Below are 19,607 nucleotides of genomic sequence, written 5' to 3'. Positions count from 1 at the left end.
TCTTAATAATATCTGTCTATTATTTTCAATTTCTTTTTTTCTAATCGAACTTAGACCATATTTAATAAGTGAATCAACAGAAGAACAGTTTTTCATCAGAATGTGAGCATCAACATTTTCTTTATGAGTTAGTGATGCTTCATGTTCTTCAATTCGTAAATATATATGTGTCCATTTCATAACACCAACTGTAAATCTACCACTGCCATCTCCATATGCCAAACATATATAACAATGTAATGATGAATTTCCACGGTTATATGACACCCACAATTTTTGTTTTTAATAATTATAATATATAACCCTTTCTATAAACCCAGTAACCACTGTTGACTGCAGGTGCTTATAATGAGGTAATGGAAGTCGACAAAAATTATAACACGCATATCATAATTTTTCTTTTCTAATATTCTCCCTCAGTGATTGAAAGTATGTTCCTAAAAATATGTATTTTTGCATAAAATCATTAATTTACAAAAATAATAAAATTTTTTCATAAATCATTTATTTAATATACAATATTTTAATAATATAGTATATTATTATATTATTGTATAATATATTTATTAAAATAGAAAATCACGGTATTAACAAAAGCTACACTTAACAATTTTAAAACTTATTAAAAATATTTTGATGAAAAAATTGTTTTTATGACTAAAGAGACTTCAGTATTAGACATTAGTACTATACCACTATTGGAAATAAGAAAACACCTAAAATTTTTGACATGAAATATCACGATATTACAATACATATTATTATTGTTGGTGTAGTATTGTACATATATTACGTGTTTTGTACTGTATAGCATTAAATTACATAATTATAGCGACGGGATTTAATAAATTATAATTGCATAAAGTCTGCACAACAGACTATATCTGATGATAAACCCGGTTTTCTTATCGTGGCTCATGCCGTTTATAAAATAAATATCAATAATGAAAACAATATAATGTAGTTAATAATAGAAATATTAGGTAAAAAAACAATATTATTAAATTGCTTCTCGCATATCAACAACTATACGGATTCGGCAGATTTCATCTACGGTATTCAGTTTTCAGTCTATAGTCGGAGACACGAAAAGTGGCCCCTGACCGTCACGAACCTAGCGGCTGTTTTGCCGTAGGGGTCCGTAATGTAATTAAATTAATTGCCGCGTTTTTTTGAATTAAAACGTAATTTACTGAAAATACTTTAAATTATTTTATAAATCAATTTATTTATTCAAATCAAACACAAAACATTTCAAACTTAAAAAAAAATACAAATACAAAATATATAATTTAATGTAAATAATTATCCGTGATTTATTCGTTATCTTCATTATCTTCGTCATCACTCCAGTCACTATCATCTGGTATAGTTAAAATTATTGGCTCTATCAGGGCGTCCTCATTTCTTTGCGGTTGTCTTCATTCTGAATTTCTTAGCATGACGGAGCATTCTTCCAATCTTCTATGTACATGCTCACGCCCTGTGTGTTAAACGTTCAATATCAACCATTTTGAAGGTATTGTTATTTTCGCCACGGCCCAATTGAGCCCAAGTTCAATTGATTGTACTTACAATATAAGGTAAGACGGATTACCTCGGCCCTTTCACGTACTTTATCCAGTTCGCGTGGCAATAGGTGTTTAACTTTTTGCCGAAGTTCAGATAGTGTTTCTAATGGGTGAAACTCAATGTTTTTTTCTTTTAGCCAGTGTTGTACGTCGACTTTTTTCTAATCACTTTTGGATATTTTTCTTTGAGGACTGAATGGTAAGGTGCATCATCCATTATGATAATAAATAGCTCTTCAAGATTATTCAGCATTTGAATAAACCACTGCTTGAATACCTCACCATTCATCTGATTATGGTAATCATTTGTATTTTCGGTCTTACTTCGAAATACCAATTTTGATCCCTCTATAAACCCGTAGCGAGCACATCCTGCGTGGCATACAATTAGTCTACCGCCTTTACCTGTTGGCACCTTTAGACCACCTGAGTTGTTCTCTTTTTGCCAAATAAGTGTGCGCGAATGGTTTTGGTTTACCCACGTTTCATCGAGATAAACCATTGGCCGATCGTCTTTATTCTCTCGCAGCGTACACATTTGCCTTAAAAATTTACACCGAAGTGCGATGATATCGTTCCTCTCCATTAAAAACATACGACCATCGTTACATTTTTTGTAAGAAAATTTTAAATTTTTAAGGAGCCTTTGCATTGATCGAACGCACCCAGTGTAATTTGTTTTTTTTTTTTTTACGACATTAAGTATCAATTGAGCAGTTGGGTACTCACCCCGATCGTAAAACTCGTGGACAGTTCTTCTAACAATATCAGAATCGAAGTCATCCAGCTCCGAAACCGTTTTTGCACGTTTATACGCTTTACGTGGAGAAAGAAACGTAAGACCCGCATCTGGTGTTTCTGGATTTACATTACTTTTTGCTTCAGCACAAATCCGTTTCATAGTACGATGACCTACTCCACAAGCTTAGGCAGTAAGAACTTGAGCACTTTTAAAAAAATCAGCGGTTAAATCTGGCTTCTTCGACAATTCTTTTAAAAATATATACACACTATAAATTATTTTTTTACTCTGACTGTGAGTATCTTTATCAACAAACGACATTTTTAAATAATTTACACGGTAATGTTAAATGAATACGGAGGAGAAAAAACAGTGTAAAAAATTGTTGTTAACAAACGGACGGTAAACAACAGACAATACGATAAAACACGAGAACCATAGGACCTGTGCCCTGTATATATTATGTGGATTACTGTATCCCTACCATAGTACGTTTTAAACACACACGTTCCAGACATGGGCGCCCATAGGTAACATTTTAGAGGGAGTCAAAATAAAAAAAATTTCGAATCTAATATAATAAAGATTTAATGTTATTTTTCACATATAAATGTATACACTATGGTCACAACTAGGGGGGGGGGGCTTGGGAGTGCTTAGCACTCCCAACATCAAAATTAGCACTCCCAAATTTTCTATACCGTTTTTTTTACAATATTGGTACCTGGAACCTATTAGTAAAATTTCTGATTTTATAATTAATAATTTTATTTACGAGTATTGACCAGTAAAATTGATAATTTATCAAAATATTATAAATGGAAATTACATATGCGTTTATTGCTGTAATGCACTAAAGGCGTAGGTACAGTACTACAGTGTACACACTATACGTAGAATCAATAAGTTGTATTTTTAAATATTTTTCCAAGATTCTCAACCAATTAATGACCGTCGTTAATTTTATCGTCAACATTAGCTTGGCGAGGTGAGAGTGTACTGTCGACATAACAATACAATAGATTAATAATAGAATTAAATTGAATGTTATGGATTTAAAAATTATATATAAATATATTATACGATTTATACGTCTTGTAAACAATATTTCCATCTTGGTACAATAATACGTGTTTGCCATTCACGATTCACCACTGCAGTATTGTATTTTGTACTTATTAATTGGTACTTGATATTATAGTTATTTTATATTTTGCCGAGTTTTACTTTATACACTTGTACATCGTGGTTTCGTGAACCTGTAATTTAGATCCTTACAATTAACATACAACATTGTTTACAAAATTGTATTTTAAAATGTTTAGTATTTTTAATAAAATTAAAACAAATTCACGTGTTACCACTAAAAACTCGACAAATGATCAACTTCAAGAGGAAGATAATATTGATGATCCTATAATTCTATCGACTATTAAAACTAATAAAACAAAAGTAGTTGAACACAACTGCAATGATTTGGGAAACATTGAAACTGGACCTATGCGTCCCGTACTTACAGTAAGTGGATAAACTATTTATGCTTTTTAGTTATTATGATTTATATTTAAAGTTAATATCAATTTATTATATGCTTGATATTCAAAAAATCCGTATTTTAAGCAACTATACTTATTTTTTTATATGATTAATTTTTTTCTCTTAAATATTCAGTAAAGTTAATAATTGTGTATAATGATGTTATAGGTGTTCAATATTATTTTTGTTTCCTTTTAATTTCAGGCATATCCAAAAACAAAATTTGGTTCTCAGTTAAGGTCATTCAGTAGTGAATACTTCAATACATATAACTGGCTTGAATATAGTATTATGTGCGATGCAGCATTTTGTTATGCTTGTCGGATGTTTAGTAATACAAATATGGAAGATACTTGGACAACAATAACTGGCATAAAGTAAGTTAAAAAAACATAATTAATTTGAATAAATTCAATACTTCTAATTACTCAACTTTTTTATTTGCTCATACATAATTAAATAATGATTTATTTTTTTGAAAAATTAAATTGTATACCTACTTATTGTTATTTTATATAGCTTTCAGAAAGATTGAAGAACATAATTCATCTAAAAGCCATTTGACAAATGTTTCAAAACTAGTTCTTAGTATATCAGCTAAAAAGTCTGGAAGTGTAGTATCACAACTGTCTGCTGCACATCAAGAAGAAGTTAAGCAAAATCGAAACTATATATGTCACATTATAGATATAGTTCTGTACCTTAGTAAACAAGGAATGGCATTTCGAGACCACTCTGAAGAAACTAATTCACTTAATCAAGGTAAGTTTTAATGAAAATATTATATTAGCTTATTAACATTTTACTGAATACAATTAAATAAAAATATATAATTATATTTTGTAGCAAAATAAAATAATATGTTAGTTTACAGTACAAATTTTTTTTTTTCTTGATTTAAATTTATATTTACTTACTACTTAACTATTTAAAAATAAAAATAAATACATTTCTAGGTAATTTCAAAGAGTTAGCTAAATTGTATGTATAGTCAGTATCTGGATTTCAAAATATTCATAACCGGCATGTTAATTATACCAGTTGGAAAATTCAGGATGAAATTATTCAATTATGTGCTAATGAAATTGATGAAATTATTGTAAACGAAGTTTCTTCTGTAGGATTTTTCGCTCTAAGTGTGATGAAGCAAGGTAATTTATTATAATAATATAGTCATATAATATGTAGAAACAAATTAAGTAATTTAATATTTGCTAATTAAAAAAAAAAAAACTTAATGTTATAGATGTCATAAAGAAGAGCAATTATCTATATGTATTAGATACACGGTTGGATTAAATATTCATGAACGGTTTTTAGGATTTGTAGATGTATCTAGTGGTCAAAAGTCAGACCAGATTGTAATAGCTATATTTGACTTTTTTAAAAAACAAAAAAATAGTCTACAACATATAAATATTGTAGCACAGTCATACGATGATGCCAGTGTAATGTCTGGTCACTTAAATGGTGTACAAGCTAAAATAAAAGAGCACCACCCAACTGCCATTTACATACATTGTATGGCACACCGTTTAAATTTAGTTGTTGTGGATGTATGTACTTCAATTAAGGTATAATATTAATAATATTTTATTATATATATTAACAAAAAGAATCATTTATCAATTTATTTAAATTTAAATTTAGGAGGCTCGTAATGTATTTAATACCCTTGAAGCTGTTTATGTTCACTTTGCAAAGCCTACAAACAATACTAAACTATATGAAGTACAAACTAAATTAGGTTTGAAAAAAAGTTCTGTTATGAGGGTATGCTATACCCGTTGGGTTTTTGTTTGCTAAATGAAGAGAACGGTCTGCCATTTCCACATTACTTTGGGGCAAATGAGGGTTTTACTTTGCTTAAAAATGTAAAGAGACCATTCCCAAGAAGATCATTGACAAATACAAGACGTATTTTTAACTACCGGTAATGTTTTTATTGAATTTTTTGTTACAATTTTTTTTCAAGATCACTCACAGTAATTAAAATAATAATACAAATAGTGATCTTGAAAAAAAATTGTAACAAAAAATTTAATAAAAATATTAATATCATGGTTGCTACGGCGCTATTTTTATCGATAAAAGAACTACATGACTAATTGGGCTGGTTTCATTAAAGGAAAGGCAACCGCCACATTATGTTGAAATGCTAGTACCTAACCTAGGAGCAGATTTCCCACAGATAATTTTCTCCTCCATATGTTTAGCATAAATTTGGTATCATAAATATCACTACATCGACAATTTCTATTCCATTTTATATAATAACCATTTTATAATATACATCTACATCATAAATTATTATATTAAACGATGCCTGTTTGAACCGCACTTTACAAGCCCACGTATCTGCGTTCACCCAATTCGGCTCATTAAGATAAAGCCGAATAAAGATGAACTTTGTCTCTTGTCATATCGCGATTTTGCGATTGCGGCGATGCTAATCGCCTGCGCTCCACATTCTCGACCGGCTAACCAGTTCGCTCGCATCCGCCGATTAGGCCGTTTTACGTAAAAGTGCCGACCGCGTTCGTCCAGTTTTCGGTTGTGTCACTGTTGACCATACGTATATGGGTCATCGTGCCGGCCGTTTCGGCATTCCGACAAATTCCGTTTTTTTTGTCATCGCCTCGCTACGCGTGTGCATAATTAATTACGCGGCTTTATGCCGTTCTATATTTATATGCGAATCCGGTCCGTTCGTTTCGACCTCGAGTGAGGTACATAGTGTGGAGTACATCCTATTCTATTCTACTGTTATTCTACTTCTAATTCGTGAGCAATTGGTCGTCGTATCTTTGGTGTCGCCGTTACAAATTACAATATATGGGTTTTGAATTGCCGACGCAGGAATCCGCATCGGGAAGTCCGTCATCGTCTGTGTCACGTACGCCAAGCAGTCGGGTCGTTCAGTTGGCAGCACCGCATCAAAGTCACACCGGGTGATATTATCAGAATTATTCATTTGTTATTATCATTGTTGTCATTGATACTATTCACATATTGATCTGTCGATCGTATTATGATATTGTATTATTGTCTGTATGTTAATTAGTATTTTTTTTAGTTAGTGAATAATTTTTTAATGTTCCTACCATTATTTGGGCGCCCATAAAATTATTTGAATGTCTACACACTATTATTGTATTTTTATTTTTTCTTTAGTCGAACATTATATGTATTGTGCGCGAAGCGCCTCCATAACATTCTATTTATTATTATGAATTACATATAAAGGTCACCCTTCCCGAAATCGACGCGAGTCGGGGTAGTCCACTGCTAAAATACATGTAAGAATTATTCCGGCGCAACAATGCCCATGTGGTAATTATTATTAAATAAAATGAAAACTACAAATAAACTTTACAATAATATTATGCCCAGGGCCGGATTTAGGACTAGGCTACTTAGGCTATAGCCTAGGGGCGCCACGACTTGGGGGGCGCTAAGCCGTGGAAGGTGAATTTTTTTTTTTTGTAGATACTAGATAATATAATTACTATTTGCAAATTTAATTTACCATCTACGAGAATTTATATAGTTGAACTTAAATATTAGTAATGAATAATGTAAATTATTATAAATTAGTTCGCTGTTGTAAATATATATTATATATACATAATGTGATTGTGCATGGTAAATGTGGAGTGACAATCACCGTATCAAAACTGTGTGATACATTGAAAATTGCATATAATATAATAACAGATTTTTGTTGTGTCTATAAATCTAATTATATCATAATTCGAGCGGCAGCTTATAATACTTTCGGCGTCGACGGCCGATTTAGTTAGATGGACTTATTTATAGCTTATTTATCATTTTGGGTTATATTTTTTAATTTTTATCGCATTAAAAATACAGTGTCAAATCAGCAAGAGCCACTAATGGAAAATTGGACGATTATACATTTATATTTAATACTATTGAACATTACACGATACTATTATTACGTTTATATTATATGTTCAACATTGTTTATGACCTATGCTCATTACTTTGCAGTTTGTTGACTAGTTTTATTTTAAATTATTTTTCTTTTGCATTAACAATGTCAAATAGTAAATTAAGTGGTGCACAAAGGAGAAAACTACAGAAAGAAAAAGATGATAAACATAATAATGTAATGACAAAAGTGAAAAAGCTTGATCATTTTTTTAATGTTTTGCCATCTAATGAATCAAAAATATCAAAATCAAGTGAAGCAACCCCGTCGTCTACATCTTCAGTTACAGAAAGTGATGAATCAAACCTAAAAGGTATTTAACCTAATTAAATATTTTATTATTATTAAGTATTAATATAAGAAGTGACGGATACAGAAGCTGCAGTGGCGGCTCGTGCCTACGTGTACACACTACACTTAAAATTTTAAAGATAAAATAGTCAAAATGAATTAATTGTAATATGTATTAAATACTGATATTTTCTTTTGCCTTAGGTACTCACAATTTTATTAATACTCGTATTTAAAAAATGAATTCAGTTGAAAATGTTTTTATTTATTTTTTAAAATTATTTTTAGTTACGTAACTGTTGCTTGTTGTGACAGTAGATACAGTTTACGACAGATGATATAATATATTTATCTAAGTTTATTTATTATTTTTTACAATAATGCTTAATTATTACATTATCACAAGATTAAAGAATTAGATAATAGATTTAAAAAAAAATTTAATTCATTTTTGTTCTTTAGTTAATCAAGTTTCCGAATTAATACTCGATTAAAATCTTACTGACAAGTATTCTTCTACAAATAAATTTATAATTTCCTCATTAAACGATCCTGCTAAATGGCCCATTATAGATTCGGAAACTATTGATTTCATAATAAGAAACTTATCTAATCAAGACATTTATAAATTGGACTTTTCTACGTCTAAACGTTTATATTCATCGCAAGCAAGATACGTTATTAGATCAATGTTTTTCACTAAACTTAAAAATGGGGAGATGAGAAAACGAGAATGGTTAATTTATTCTGAATCAAAAGGTAGTTTATTTTGTAAGTATTGTAAATTATTTCAACCAACTCCAAATACATTTACTCAAGACTTTAATGATTGAAAAAATAGTAACAGACTAAATGAACATGAGAGAGGTCACGATCACCGTGTTAACACAAACAAGTACGCGTTAAGAGAAGACGCGTTAGGTAAAATAAGTTCTGTTCTACAACAACAATATTTGGAAGAATGCAATTACTGGAAAAATGTTTTAAAACGTATTGTGAGCGTAATCAAATTTTTAGGAGCTCGTGGACTAGCATTTAGAGGAGAATCTGAAACATTTGGATTCAGATATAATGGAAATTATTTAGGATTTTTAAAAGTTCTTGCTCAGTTTGACCTATTTCTTCAAAACCATATAAGAACTATCGGGAATCCCGGAAGTGGCCATGTTTCATATTAATCTAAAACTATTTGTGATGGGTTTATAAATTTAATGTATCAAAATATTACTGAACAAATTATACAAGAAATAAAATTAAATAAATATTTTTCCATATCTGTAGATTCTACTCGATGTATCACACGGATTAACTTACTTTTATAATAAGATATGTTATTGAATCAAGAGAACCTGTTGAGAGGTTTTGAAATTTATTCAACTTCTGGCCATAAAAGTAGTATTATGGAAACTATTATTTTAGATACGCTTTGTCTCTTGGCTTGGATATTAATGATTGTAGAGGGCAATCGTACTATAACGCCGCATTACATGTGTATATACAGGATTGTACAAGAATTAACAACACAATCCTATTACAGTCTATGTACCATGCTCGGCACATTCGTTAAATTGGTTTGTAACAGAGTGATTGTTGCTTACAAGCTTAAATTTTTATGTTTGTACAAAATATTTTATTTTTAGTGCTTACTGGAAGATGGTCGTACTTCAGGAATATAGAAAACAGTAATGATAAAAAATATATCTACAGAACTGCCGTTGGTCAGCAAGGGATGCGTGTAGAGCCTATGTGGTTATGAATTATTTTATGGAGCTTAAAGAAATTTCTTTAAACCCTCAGAAAACGCTACCAAGTCGAGGCTTTAGGACTATGTAATAGTATTAATGTTGAAACGGGTATAATGAAAGTTTTGAAAATGATGTATTACAAAGATTTGATAAAACAAGTAAACTCTTCAAAAAGTTATAATTAATTTGTGTAATGTTGTGTTTGTATAAATCACTATTAAACTATGTAAACGAATTGAGGGATCGTTTGATGATTATGAAGCCAAAGAAAAATAGTTATGAAGCCAAAGGAAAAATAATTTCAAAATGCGAAAATTATGAAAAAGATGAACAGAGAAAAAGAAATATTTCCAAACGGTTAGATAAATATACCGAAAATGAAGTCATTTTAGAAGGAAAAGAATCTATTAAAATAAATTCATTTTTCGTGATTATTGACAAACTGGTCCTAGAATTATCAGAAAGATCAAAAGCTTACACTGAACTTGATAGTCTATTTAATTTTTTTTCAAACTTGTTATTTATATGCCCAAAAATATTAAAAGAAAGAACTAAAAGATTAGTTGAAAAGTATTCCAATGAGATTGAAATAGAGGATTCAGATAAAAAATCTCCCGGCATGTTTTTGAAAATTTTAAGAGAAAAAAAAATTATTGCAACGTTTCCAAATTTAGACACTGCTTTAAAAATGTATTTAACCATTATTCCATCAAATGCAACTGGTGAAAGATCATTTAGTATTTTAAAGAGAATTAAAAATTATCTAAGTAATTCCATTTCAAATACAAAGGTATCTAGTTTAGCGTCATTTAGTGCGAATTCAGAATTACTAGAATCTATGAACTTCAACGACTTAATAAATACGTTTGCAGCAACTAAGTCAAGAAAGCGTCAAATATAAATATTATTTATTAATAAATATTATGGATGAAAAAAAAATTCATTAATTATTTGTTTTTTAATTATTTTGTACATTTTTTTATTTAAAAAAATATATCAAGAATAATTCTTTTTCCGTCATCATAATAAATTGTATTTTTTTTTGCCCTTCTGGTCTAGAATCTTACTCAACAAAAATGTAAGACTTAATTTTTTAAGTTGACTTGAATAAAATTTTAATTTAATCAATTATACATTTTTGTATAACCATAAAATTGGTAAATTAATAAGGAGGGGGACTCTCAGCTCTTATTGAATAAATGATATTCCAAGGAGTAGGGGCGTTTGTTTTTTATTAGCCTAGGGGCGACTTTTAAGTAAATCCGGCCCTGATTATGCCTATACTGAAATTATCATAAATGCAGTTTAGTTTATATTAAAAACGTCCCGTTAAAATATTAAATATTCTTTTATAATGTTTTTCGATCAAAATTATAATCATTAATGGAACTGCATTTAAAATAAACTAGTATATTGTTCGGTTTGTATTTAATAGATGACTAATTAATACAGAGCTTGTATATTTTACATAATAGATATATAAACACAGTTATAATAAGCATAGGTATTCTTAATATTAATAATATATATTTTAGTAGTACTTACTATTGCCTGATCCATAGTCTTTGATCAACTTATTTTTATAAACTACGATACCTTCAATAATAACTTCACGTGATAATGCTCCTCTTTTTGACATTTTTACATCAATAGACACGACAAAATTAAATGTATATAATACCTATATGGAGGCTGAATGTGGAATAAAATATTTTTAATAACAATCGTATTTTGTTATTATAATAAACCAATGGGTAAAATTAATATACTATTTTTAGATAATTAAATATGTGTACGTATATAGGAATTCTCAAAATGAATAACAATAGAGACATTATTTTGTTTATATGTTATCTTTAAAGCCATATTTAATGGTATGTATGAAACAAAAGTTAATTTTGTACGAAAAAACTAACTTACTTATTATATATAAAACAAAAATATAATAAAATATATTAAATTTTAATAATATCATATTAAATTGCAAAATTGACAACATACATTAACAATAATAAAGATACAAAATATTAAAACTTTACAACCCCCTGTCATTAATAAACATAAAATCAACGAACAAGTAAATGTTATAGTTTATAATGATTTGATTTGACTAATATTTTTTTTTGATCAAATATTTTGTATAATATTACACAAGATAGCAGGTAATTTAAATAAATCAAACCATATAGTAGCTAATAATTAGCTACAAATAAATATTAATTATTTTGGTTACATAATATTTATCGATATGAATGGCATTTAAAAAGTAACTAATTTAGTAACTATCCAATGATGATAATGATTTTTTAAGTCACTTACTTTATAATCTTTACATAAACTACAAATGAGGTGTAAAAAAAAAATTTGTAATTTGAATAAAGTATTTCCCCAGCCCCCCCCCCACCAAAATTTTGATTTAAAAAAAAACTAAAACTCTGCAAACGAAAAAATTACATTACAAACCAATACAAACCGGCTACAAACGAGGGGTATGATTAAATTAAGAAAATTTATTTTTGGGGGGGCTGAAGAAATGTACCCACTTGCAGTGTTGTTGTGACGTCGTGGGACATTTTACCAAAGTCCGTCGCAGAACATTACCGTGATAACGGTGATATCTAATTACGGTCGTATCACTGTTAATTTGCTATTATTTTAATTATTATTTACTTTTTTTATTTGTAATCTCTGTGTTACCGCCGATCCGGCTTAATTATTGTATTATACAAAATTAAATTGTTCAAATCTTATTATTATATTTCTAGCAGTGGTAGTGTGGAGACGTCCACCGTTATTATTATTATTGTATTATTATTTCCGGATAGTATTGCCGATCCGGCGTACTTATTATTATGTGAAATAATTATTAACATATATATATTAGTGCTCTGCATGGTTCGGTCTTAACATAAGCAAACTATTGAATCGTCGGTTTGGTAGAGTTCAATGTTTTTTAGGATTAATTTGGTCCAGTCCTCAGATAAAATGCAATATTGTCAGTCCCGTCCGGTTTCAAAAAAAAAATTTATATCAGTTCGATTCGGTCTCAGTCCGGTCTATCTCTCGGTAATTATTTCTTAAAATCTAAATAAGATATTGTTATGACATTGTAATACAAATAAATGATAAACACCAAATAAAAACGTACAACTATAGGTATTAGGTAGGTATATATATTTTATTTATAAAGTGATTACACTGATTACTAAATGTCTGTTCTCCGTAAATATTATTGGCTACCACCCGTTACTGACGTGAAGGTCGAAGGATATAATTTTATTTTTATTTATAGAATTCATAAATTGTAATACATTAATACGTAATTTCAGGAAATTAATCGATATTATACTGAATATTATATAGCATCGTACCATTCGTACCTATGTGCATTGTATTAATATTGGTTTGAAATGTTTGAATGTGTTAGATGATCCAAAAATAACTAATCATTTGGATAATACGTAGAAAATAATACAGTCTATCGTCATACGGTCAGCTTTTATAGAATCGTCGGTCACGCAATACGATAACGATAATCTATAATATTATATTATTTTAATATATGAGTGGCAATCAATAATATTATAAACGACTAGAAAACCTATCGTTTTGATCTAACAGCGACACAGCGTTATCACTACGCTCAAATGCTCAATGCGACCAACACGTGTTGTATTTTTGTGTTCATTGATCATTCTTTTTCATCATTATTCATTACATGTTCGTGACTTTATGTTAAAAACGTCAAAACGGTAATTACTACTCGAACGATCACCTAGATAGTACATGCTTACTGGCTATTGCATCCATTGGATTGATAGGTAAGTCTATGTTTTATAATTATTTAAAAGTTTATTATTATTTATTACATTTACTTAATTATAAAAATGTATAAACTTATTATATGACTTAAACCATTAACATTCATAATAATTATACAATTTATAGTATATCTGAAAATATGTTTCTGTTTATAATGATATTATATAATATACGTTTCAATTTAATTCATTTTTGTCATTACTCGTTACTCGTTTGTCTTTACTCTATTTGTTAACTAGTAGAATTTTCATTTTTTTGTTGAAATTGGGAAATACTACCATACTACTATTGTAGCGAACTTAGTGTTACAGTTTATTGAGATGGGTTTGGTATTTAGTATGTTGTATGTACCTAGTACCTACCACCACAAATTGAAATACTATAAGAAATTATTGTTTGCACAAGACACAAGTACTGTGTCTGTTAGTTTTTAAGTTTAAATTTTAGAATATATTTGAGTGATTTGAAAATGTAAAATAATTTTTAAGCGTATTACTGTTATTTATATGCCTAATATGAATATCTCATTTTAGATTTTGGAAAATGAAAATACTCACTTTGTGAATGAACAGTTATCTACTAATCTTACCAAATGTATAGGTAAATATTGACATATTATTTATATTTAATTATTAATTATTACAAAATAAATTTAGTTACCTGTACATTTATCACAATAAGTATTTTATGCCTATAAAAAAAAATGCCAATATTATGTGTAAATATAAATTTTAAATTTATGGATTAGACATTTAGACATAGTAACTATATTTATTTTTTACTTATATGATAAATATTTATGGACATATTGAAAATGTTAATAATATTTAGAGGTTGTAAAGAAAATAATTTCTAATTCAATTTAATATTATATTGGAATCATCACTTTTGAAATTCCTTGCCTAGGACCTCACTTATAAGTTTTTGTTTATTATTTGTTGTCATTTAATTATTAAATTATTACAAGAGACCACTGTGAAATACTTCTATCATACTATAATATTGACTATTTATTTTGAGAAAATATTTATTTTTTTGTCATCCAGAGAAAATTCCTTGAAAAAAGCATTACTTGTAATAACAAGTAATTAATATTATTAGATTTGTTACTCATGTGATTATCAATTTTAACTCTTTATGATCTTCCATTCAAGTATCAGCTAAATAATTTATAAGCATTACCTCGAATACCACAAAAGAACAATAGTTTATTTAATAAAATATTATGGTCAACAGAATTTAATGCTTTTCTAATAGGTATCAAGGAAAACACCTAATACATTCTGATTATTATCAATATGTCCATAAGTTAATTTAGTAGTACTAAACATAGCATTGTTGGTTGACATATTGTCCCTACTGTCAAATTAATTTTTGTGAAAACAGTTCTTTGTCTAAGAATTCATATATTGATTTGAATTTTGTTTAATACATTAAAAATACATTATTCTACACGAAAAAAACCAATATATTCTTAAAACAATAAGACATACCAAATTGTACAACATTTTTTTAACCTCAAATTCTTTATTTTTATACAGTATGCAATATGTGATTTAAACATTTGGTATACAACTTTATTCATAGATTAAATGTCGAGAAAGCTTATATACCCCCAATTGGCAGTTACATCTGCATATTCTCAATAACAACATACAAATCAGGTCTCTAGTAATATTTGTTTTTCATCAATTAAATATTCACTATATATCTCCAAGTGACAGGCTCATAGCCAAACTAAATCTTTATGTGAGGTACACTAGATTTTAGTTTTGGGGCAATAAAATGCATACCTTATTAACAATAACATACACTACAAACATACAATTAATAAGTATTTGTTGGAGTAGATTAGTTGATGATTAGGTTCAGTGTCCATGACTAGTAGTACTGTTTCATTGTTAATATATTGATAAATTGCGTACATAGTAAAAATTAGGTTATAATTGTATATTAAAAAAAATATATATACTTTTTAATTTCAGAATATGGATAATTCTCAAGACATTAGAGATCTTCTTGACAGATCACTTTCGCCTGTTCTGACACCTGAAGACTTAATATTCAGTATAGGAAGTAGCAGTACTCAAATATTAGCTCCGTCGAGTCGGCTTGCTAATAGCGCTTCGACGCTCCGGCGGTGTCGGACCTGAGGCGCACGACCGCGCAGACTCACCTAGGACACGCGCTCACCCGCACCGGGAAAGGCATACTTGAGGAAGGACTCGTGGTGGTTGTGGAAGTACCGCCTTAGTAGAAGGGGTTTGACTCAGGCGATAATCCGTCGGGCCCTGGCCGCGGTGGTCATTTATTATGGCGCCCAAGGTGAGGCGGTGCCCTGGGCGGGACCCCCGGAGCCATCCGGGGCTACCGCCCGGAAGAGATAACCTCGCGGTTATACAAAGGGGCGAGTGTCTCCGGGGTAACCCGGAAGAACTGTTCTACCCCGCAACACACGGAAAGATGTAACCAGACATATCATAAGTACAGCTACCAAGATAAGAAAAATATTTTTTAAAGAGGTTTACAGTTTAATTGATGGTAAATACTGCGCTTCCACTTGCGACATGTGGATGGACAATTATAAAAAAACAATTATATGACAATCACAATACATTTTATTGATGATCAATGGTTACTTCATAACCGTATTTTGTATACTAGACAGTACCCTTCCCATGAGACCAAAACTGGTGAAAATATTAAAAAATTTATGATTAATGCTTTTACTCAACTTACTGAGATAGCTGAAGGAAACAACAGTTCAGAATTGATGGATAATTTAACATTTGTAACTGACCAAGGAACAAATATAATAAGTGCATCAAGCAGTTTTAAAAGGCTTAATTGTAGCGCTCATCTGATAAATACTGTTTTAAGAAACCTTTTTGACATAAAATTTTTATCACACACTGACGACAGTGGTTCAGTACCCTTGCAGCCAATAATACATCTATTTAATGAATGTAAAAATTAAGTGAAGTTTATGAAAAGCTCTGGGAAAAACAGTCAATTATCTACAGTCTTGGTTCAGGAAGTCAAGACTCGGTGGAATACAAGATTATTAATGTTAGAATCTATTCAAAGATCTCTACCAGAAATTATTAAAATCCACGGGGAATTTTTTTGTCGGTTACAAAATATAAATAGAGACCTTCTTCAAAGTTTGATTACGTTTTTAAAAATATTTAAAAGTGCATCAGATGAACTTGAAGGTGATAAAAAACCTACAATTCAAAAGGTGGTTCTATTTAAATGTTCGATAAAAAATTAATTAGTAAAATATGCTAACCTTGAGATTAACAATCTCGATGAAGATGTTGAAGTTAATATAGACTCTATTATGAAGATACTGGGGAATAAAGCATTGACTATTCTTGATAATAAATTTCAGTTAAGTGATGTGCATGAAATAGCTGTATTTCTATGGCCAAAATTTAAAATGCTCAAAATGTTTTCAGAAGAAAATGGTGAAAGAAGTCTTATACTTGGTGACATAGAACTTGGACTTTTAAAATTTGAAATTGAAGATGGTGAAAAAAGGGCAAATTCAGTAACAGAAACTAATATCAATTCCAACTCACAAGAACTGACATCAAAAGAAGCCACCATGTTTTCTGAATGGGAAGATGGTGTAGATGAAAGAGCTCAGCAATCAATATACAAGTATAAAAAAGAATTGGAAAGTTATAGAGAAGAAAATTATGACATTAGTGATGACCAAATATTAGACTTTTGGTCAAAACAAACATTACGATTTCCATACTTATCAAAACTTGCGAGACAAATACTGCCTATACCAGCATCCATTGCCAGCAGTGAGCGCTCTTTCAGTGTTGCTGGTAGAGTTATAGAGCAACGAAGAAGCTGTATTGATGGCTCGACAGTTGATGCCATATTATTTTTAAACAGTCACTTTTCTAATACAAAATAAAATAAATAATTATAAAACTTCATACTTAATGCTTTTTAAAACATTTTTTTATTACTAATTGTGTTATTTTGTTCAGTATAAATTGTCAGAAAAGATTGTTGAGACTTCTTTTTTAATATAATTAAAAAGTTGACCGTGTAAATTTGAAGACCTAAAGTATGGTGATTGGTAAGATATTATGTTATATAACATTGTTATTACAGTTAAATAATTTTAACTCTACATTGTTTGTTTTAAATGCTGTACTGGTTTTCATTAACATATTACAGGGTGCGGCATAATGGACTCACACATTTCCGAAATGAATTAAAAAAAAACGATACAAGATAAAGAAAAAAAAATTTTATTTTTAAAAACTATATTATATAAGGTTTTTTTAAAATTATTTTTTAAAAATTATATCGTCTAAATGATTGCCTTGACGAGCAACGCACATATGGAGCCGTTCTTGAAAATTTTCCATCACTTTCGCCAGCATATCGAGTGGAATCGCGGAGATTTCTTGACGGATGGCCTCTTTTAGTTCTTCAATGGTTCTTGGTCGATGTTTGAAAACTTCAGCTTTGAGGTATCCCCATAAGAAATAATCACATGGGCTCAAATCAGGGGAGCGAGGAGGCCATGTAATGTTTTCCCTTAAGGAGATCAAGCGACCAGGAAACATTTTTTGCAATACAGCACGAGAACAACCGGCTCTATGAGTTGTAGCCCCATCCTGTTGAAACCAGAAGACATCATTATTTTCGTACTCTTCGATTTTCGGGCGTAAAAAGTTCTCCAACATCTCGCAGTACCGGTTGGAAGTTACAGTAACTGTAACATCACCCTCTTCAAAAAAATAAGGCCCCACGATGCCTACCGAGGACAAAGCACGCCAAACTGTTACTTTAGGACTATGAAGAGGTTGTTGGTGTATTTTTAGAGGGTTTTCAGCAGCCCAATAACGAAAGGTTAGGAAATGTGCTTCGTCGCTACTCCACACAATACCGTTGGGAGGCACAACTTTAAGGATTGCATTACAGCAATCTTTTCGTTTTTCCCAATCTGTTGGACTTAATTCTTGAGTTACCATAATCTTATATGGGTGTAATTTAAGATCACAGTGCAAAATTCGCCTTACCGTTCGATCCGATATCCCGAGAGCAGAGGCATGTTTCCGAGCAGAACGCGACGGAGACTGCTCTATCGATGTTCTTACTGCGGCAATGTTTTCCGGTGTTCTCACGGACTTGGGACGTCCAACCGGTTTTTTAGGCATTGCAGATCCTGTTGCTCTTAAATTTTGTACCCAATTCAAAATCGTTTTCCGATCAGGGACACTTTCGTTTGGATTCAAACTGAACCGAGTGCGAAATGCTCTCTGTGTCGCGATCACACATTCAGCGTTTTTGAAAAATACCTCAATAACGAAACCACTTTGTTCACCAGACCACGGCATGATGACGACTAAAAATCTTATTAATAATCTAATCTAGCGAAATAAACCACTTTAATTTAATCAGTTTAATTACGCGCTAATGATTATTTGAAATATGGGAGTCCATTACGCCATACCCTGTACCTAGTATATACTAATATCATATCGGTGTCATTCACTTATACGTCTAATGACTTATACCAAAGTTTAATCATATACATTTTTAATGCATTTGTATGTAAGTACTAGGTAGTAACATTGATTATAAATACTATAGATCAGCGGTTCTCAACCTTTTTGAGTTCGCGACCCCCTATAATGTCACCAAGATGTCTAACGACCCTTTTGTAAAGTAAGCATTAAAAAATTGAATTAACTGTTATTGTATTTATTTATGTATATATTTTACAAAAAAAGTAATTAATTCGACTTACAGATAATTTTAAATAAATAGATAATATAATATAAAATTTAAATTTTTTTCGTCTTAAATATTTTACAAAAAAAGTATACTATGTTATTTGAATATTTTAATTTAATGACGTGTTTGTTCTTGTTGATTTGAAATAATTTTCAATCTTAGCTCAATAGATT

At 29.9% G+C, this 19,607-nt stretch overlaps 3 protein-coding genes across 3 annotated transcripts; 1 reads left to right on the top strand and 2 right to left on the bottom strand.

The window, feature by feature from the left end:
* Window positions 1-1,704: 1,704 nt before the first annotated feature.
* Window positions 1,705-2,472, bottom strand: LOC112592757. The gene has a single exon (XM_025336906.1). The coding sequence runs from the start codon at window positions 2,470-2,472 to the stop codon at window positions 1,705-1,707; it is 768 nt and encodes a 255-aa protein (XP_025192691.1).
* A 13,503-nt stretch (window positions 2,473-15,975) lies between these two features.
* LOC112592756 (zinc finger BED domain-containing protein DAYSLEEPER-like) lies at window positions 15,976-17,677 on the top strand. The gene is made up of 5 exons (XM_025336905.1): window positions 15,976-16,127; window positions 16,327-16,493; window positions 16,641-16,877; window positions 16,941-17,531; window positions 17,673-17,677. Exons 1-5 carry the CDS (start codon window positions 15,976-15,978, stop codon window positions 17,675-17,677), a joined length of 1,152 nt encoding a protein of 383 aa, XP_025192690.1.
* Window positions 17,678-17,978: 301 nt separating this feature from the next.
* LOC112592763 lies at window positions 17,979-19,034 on the bottom strand. Its single transcript, XM_025336911.1, has one exon. The coding sequence runs from the start codon at window positions 19,032-19,034 to the stop codon at window positions 17,979-17,981; it is 1,056 nt and encodes a 351-aa protein (XP_025192696.1).
* Between the last annotated feature and the right edge of the window lie 573 nt (window positions 19,035-19,607).

The sequence above is a fragment of the Melanaphis sacchari genome, unplaced genomic scaffold, assembly GCF_002803265.2.
Source record: "Melanaphis sacchari strain LSU unplaced genomic scaffold, SCAv2.0 Contig190_pilon_pilon, whole genome shotgun sequence".
Lineage (NCBI taxonomy): Eukaryota > Metazoa > Arthropoda > Insecta > Hemiptera > Aphididae > Melanaphis > Melanaphis sacchari.
Note: the sequence above shows the minus strand (reverse complement) of the source record. Positions and strands in the feature narration are given on the sequence as shown.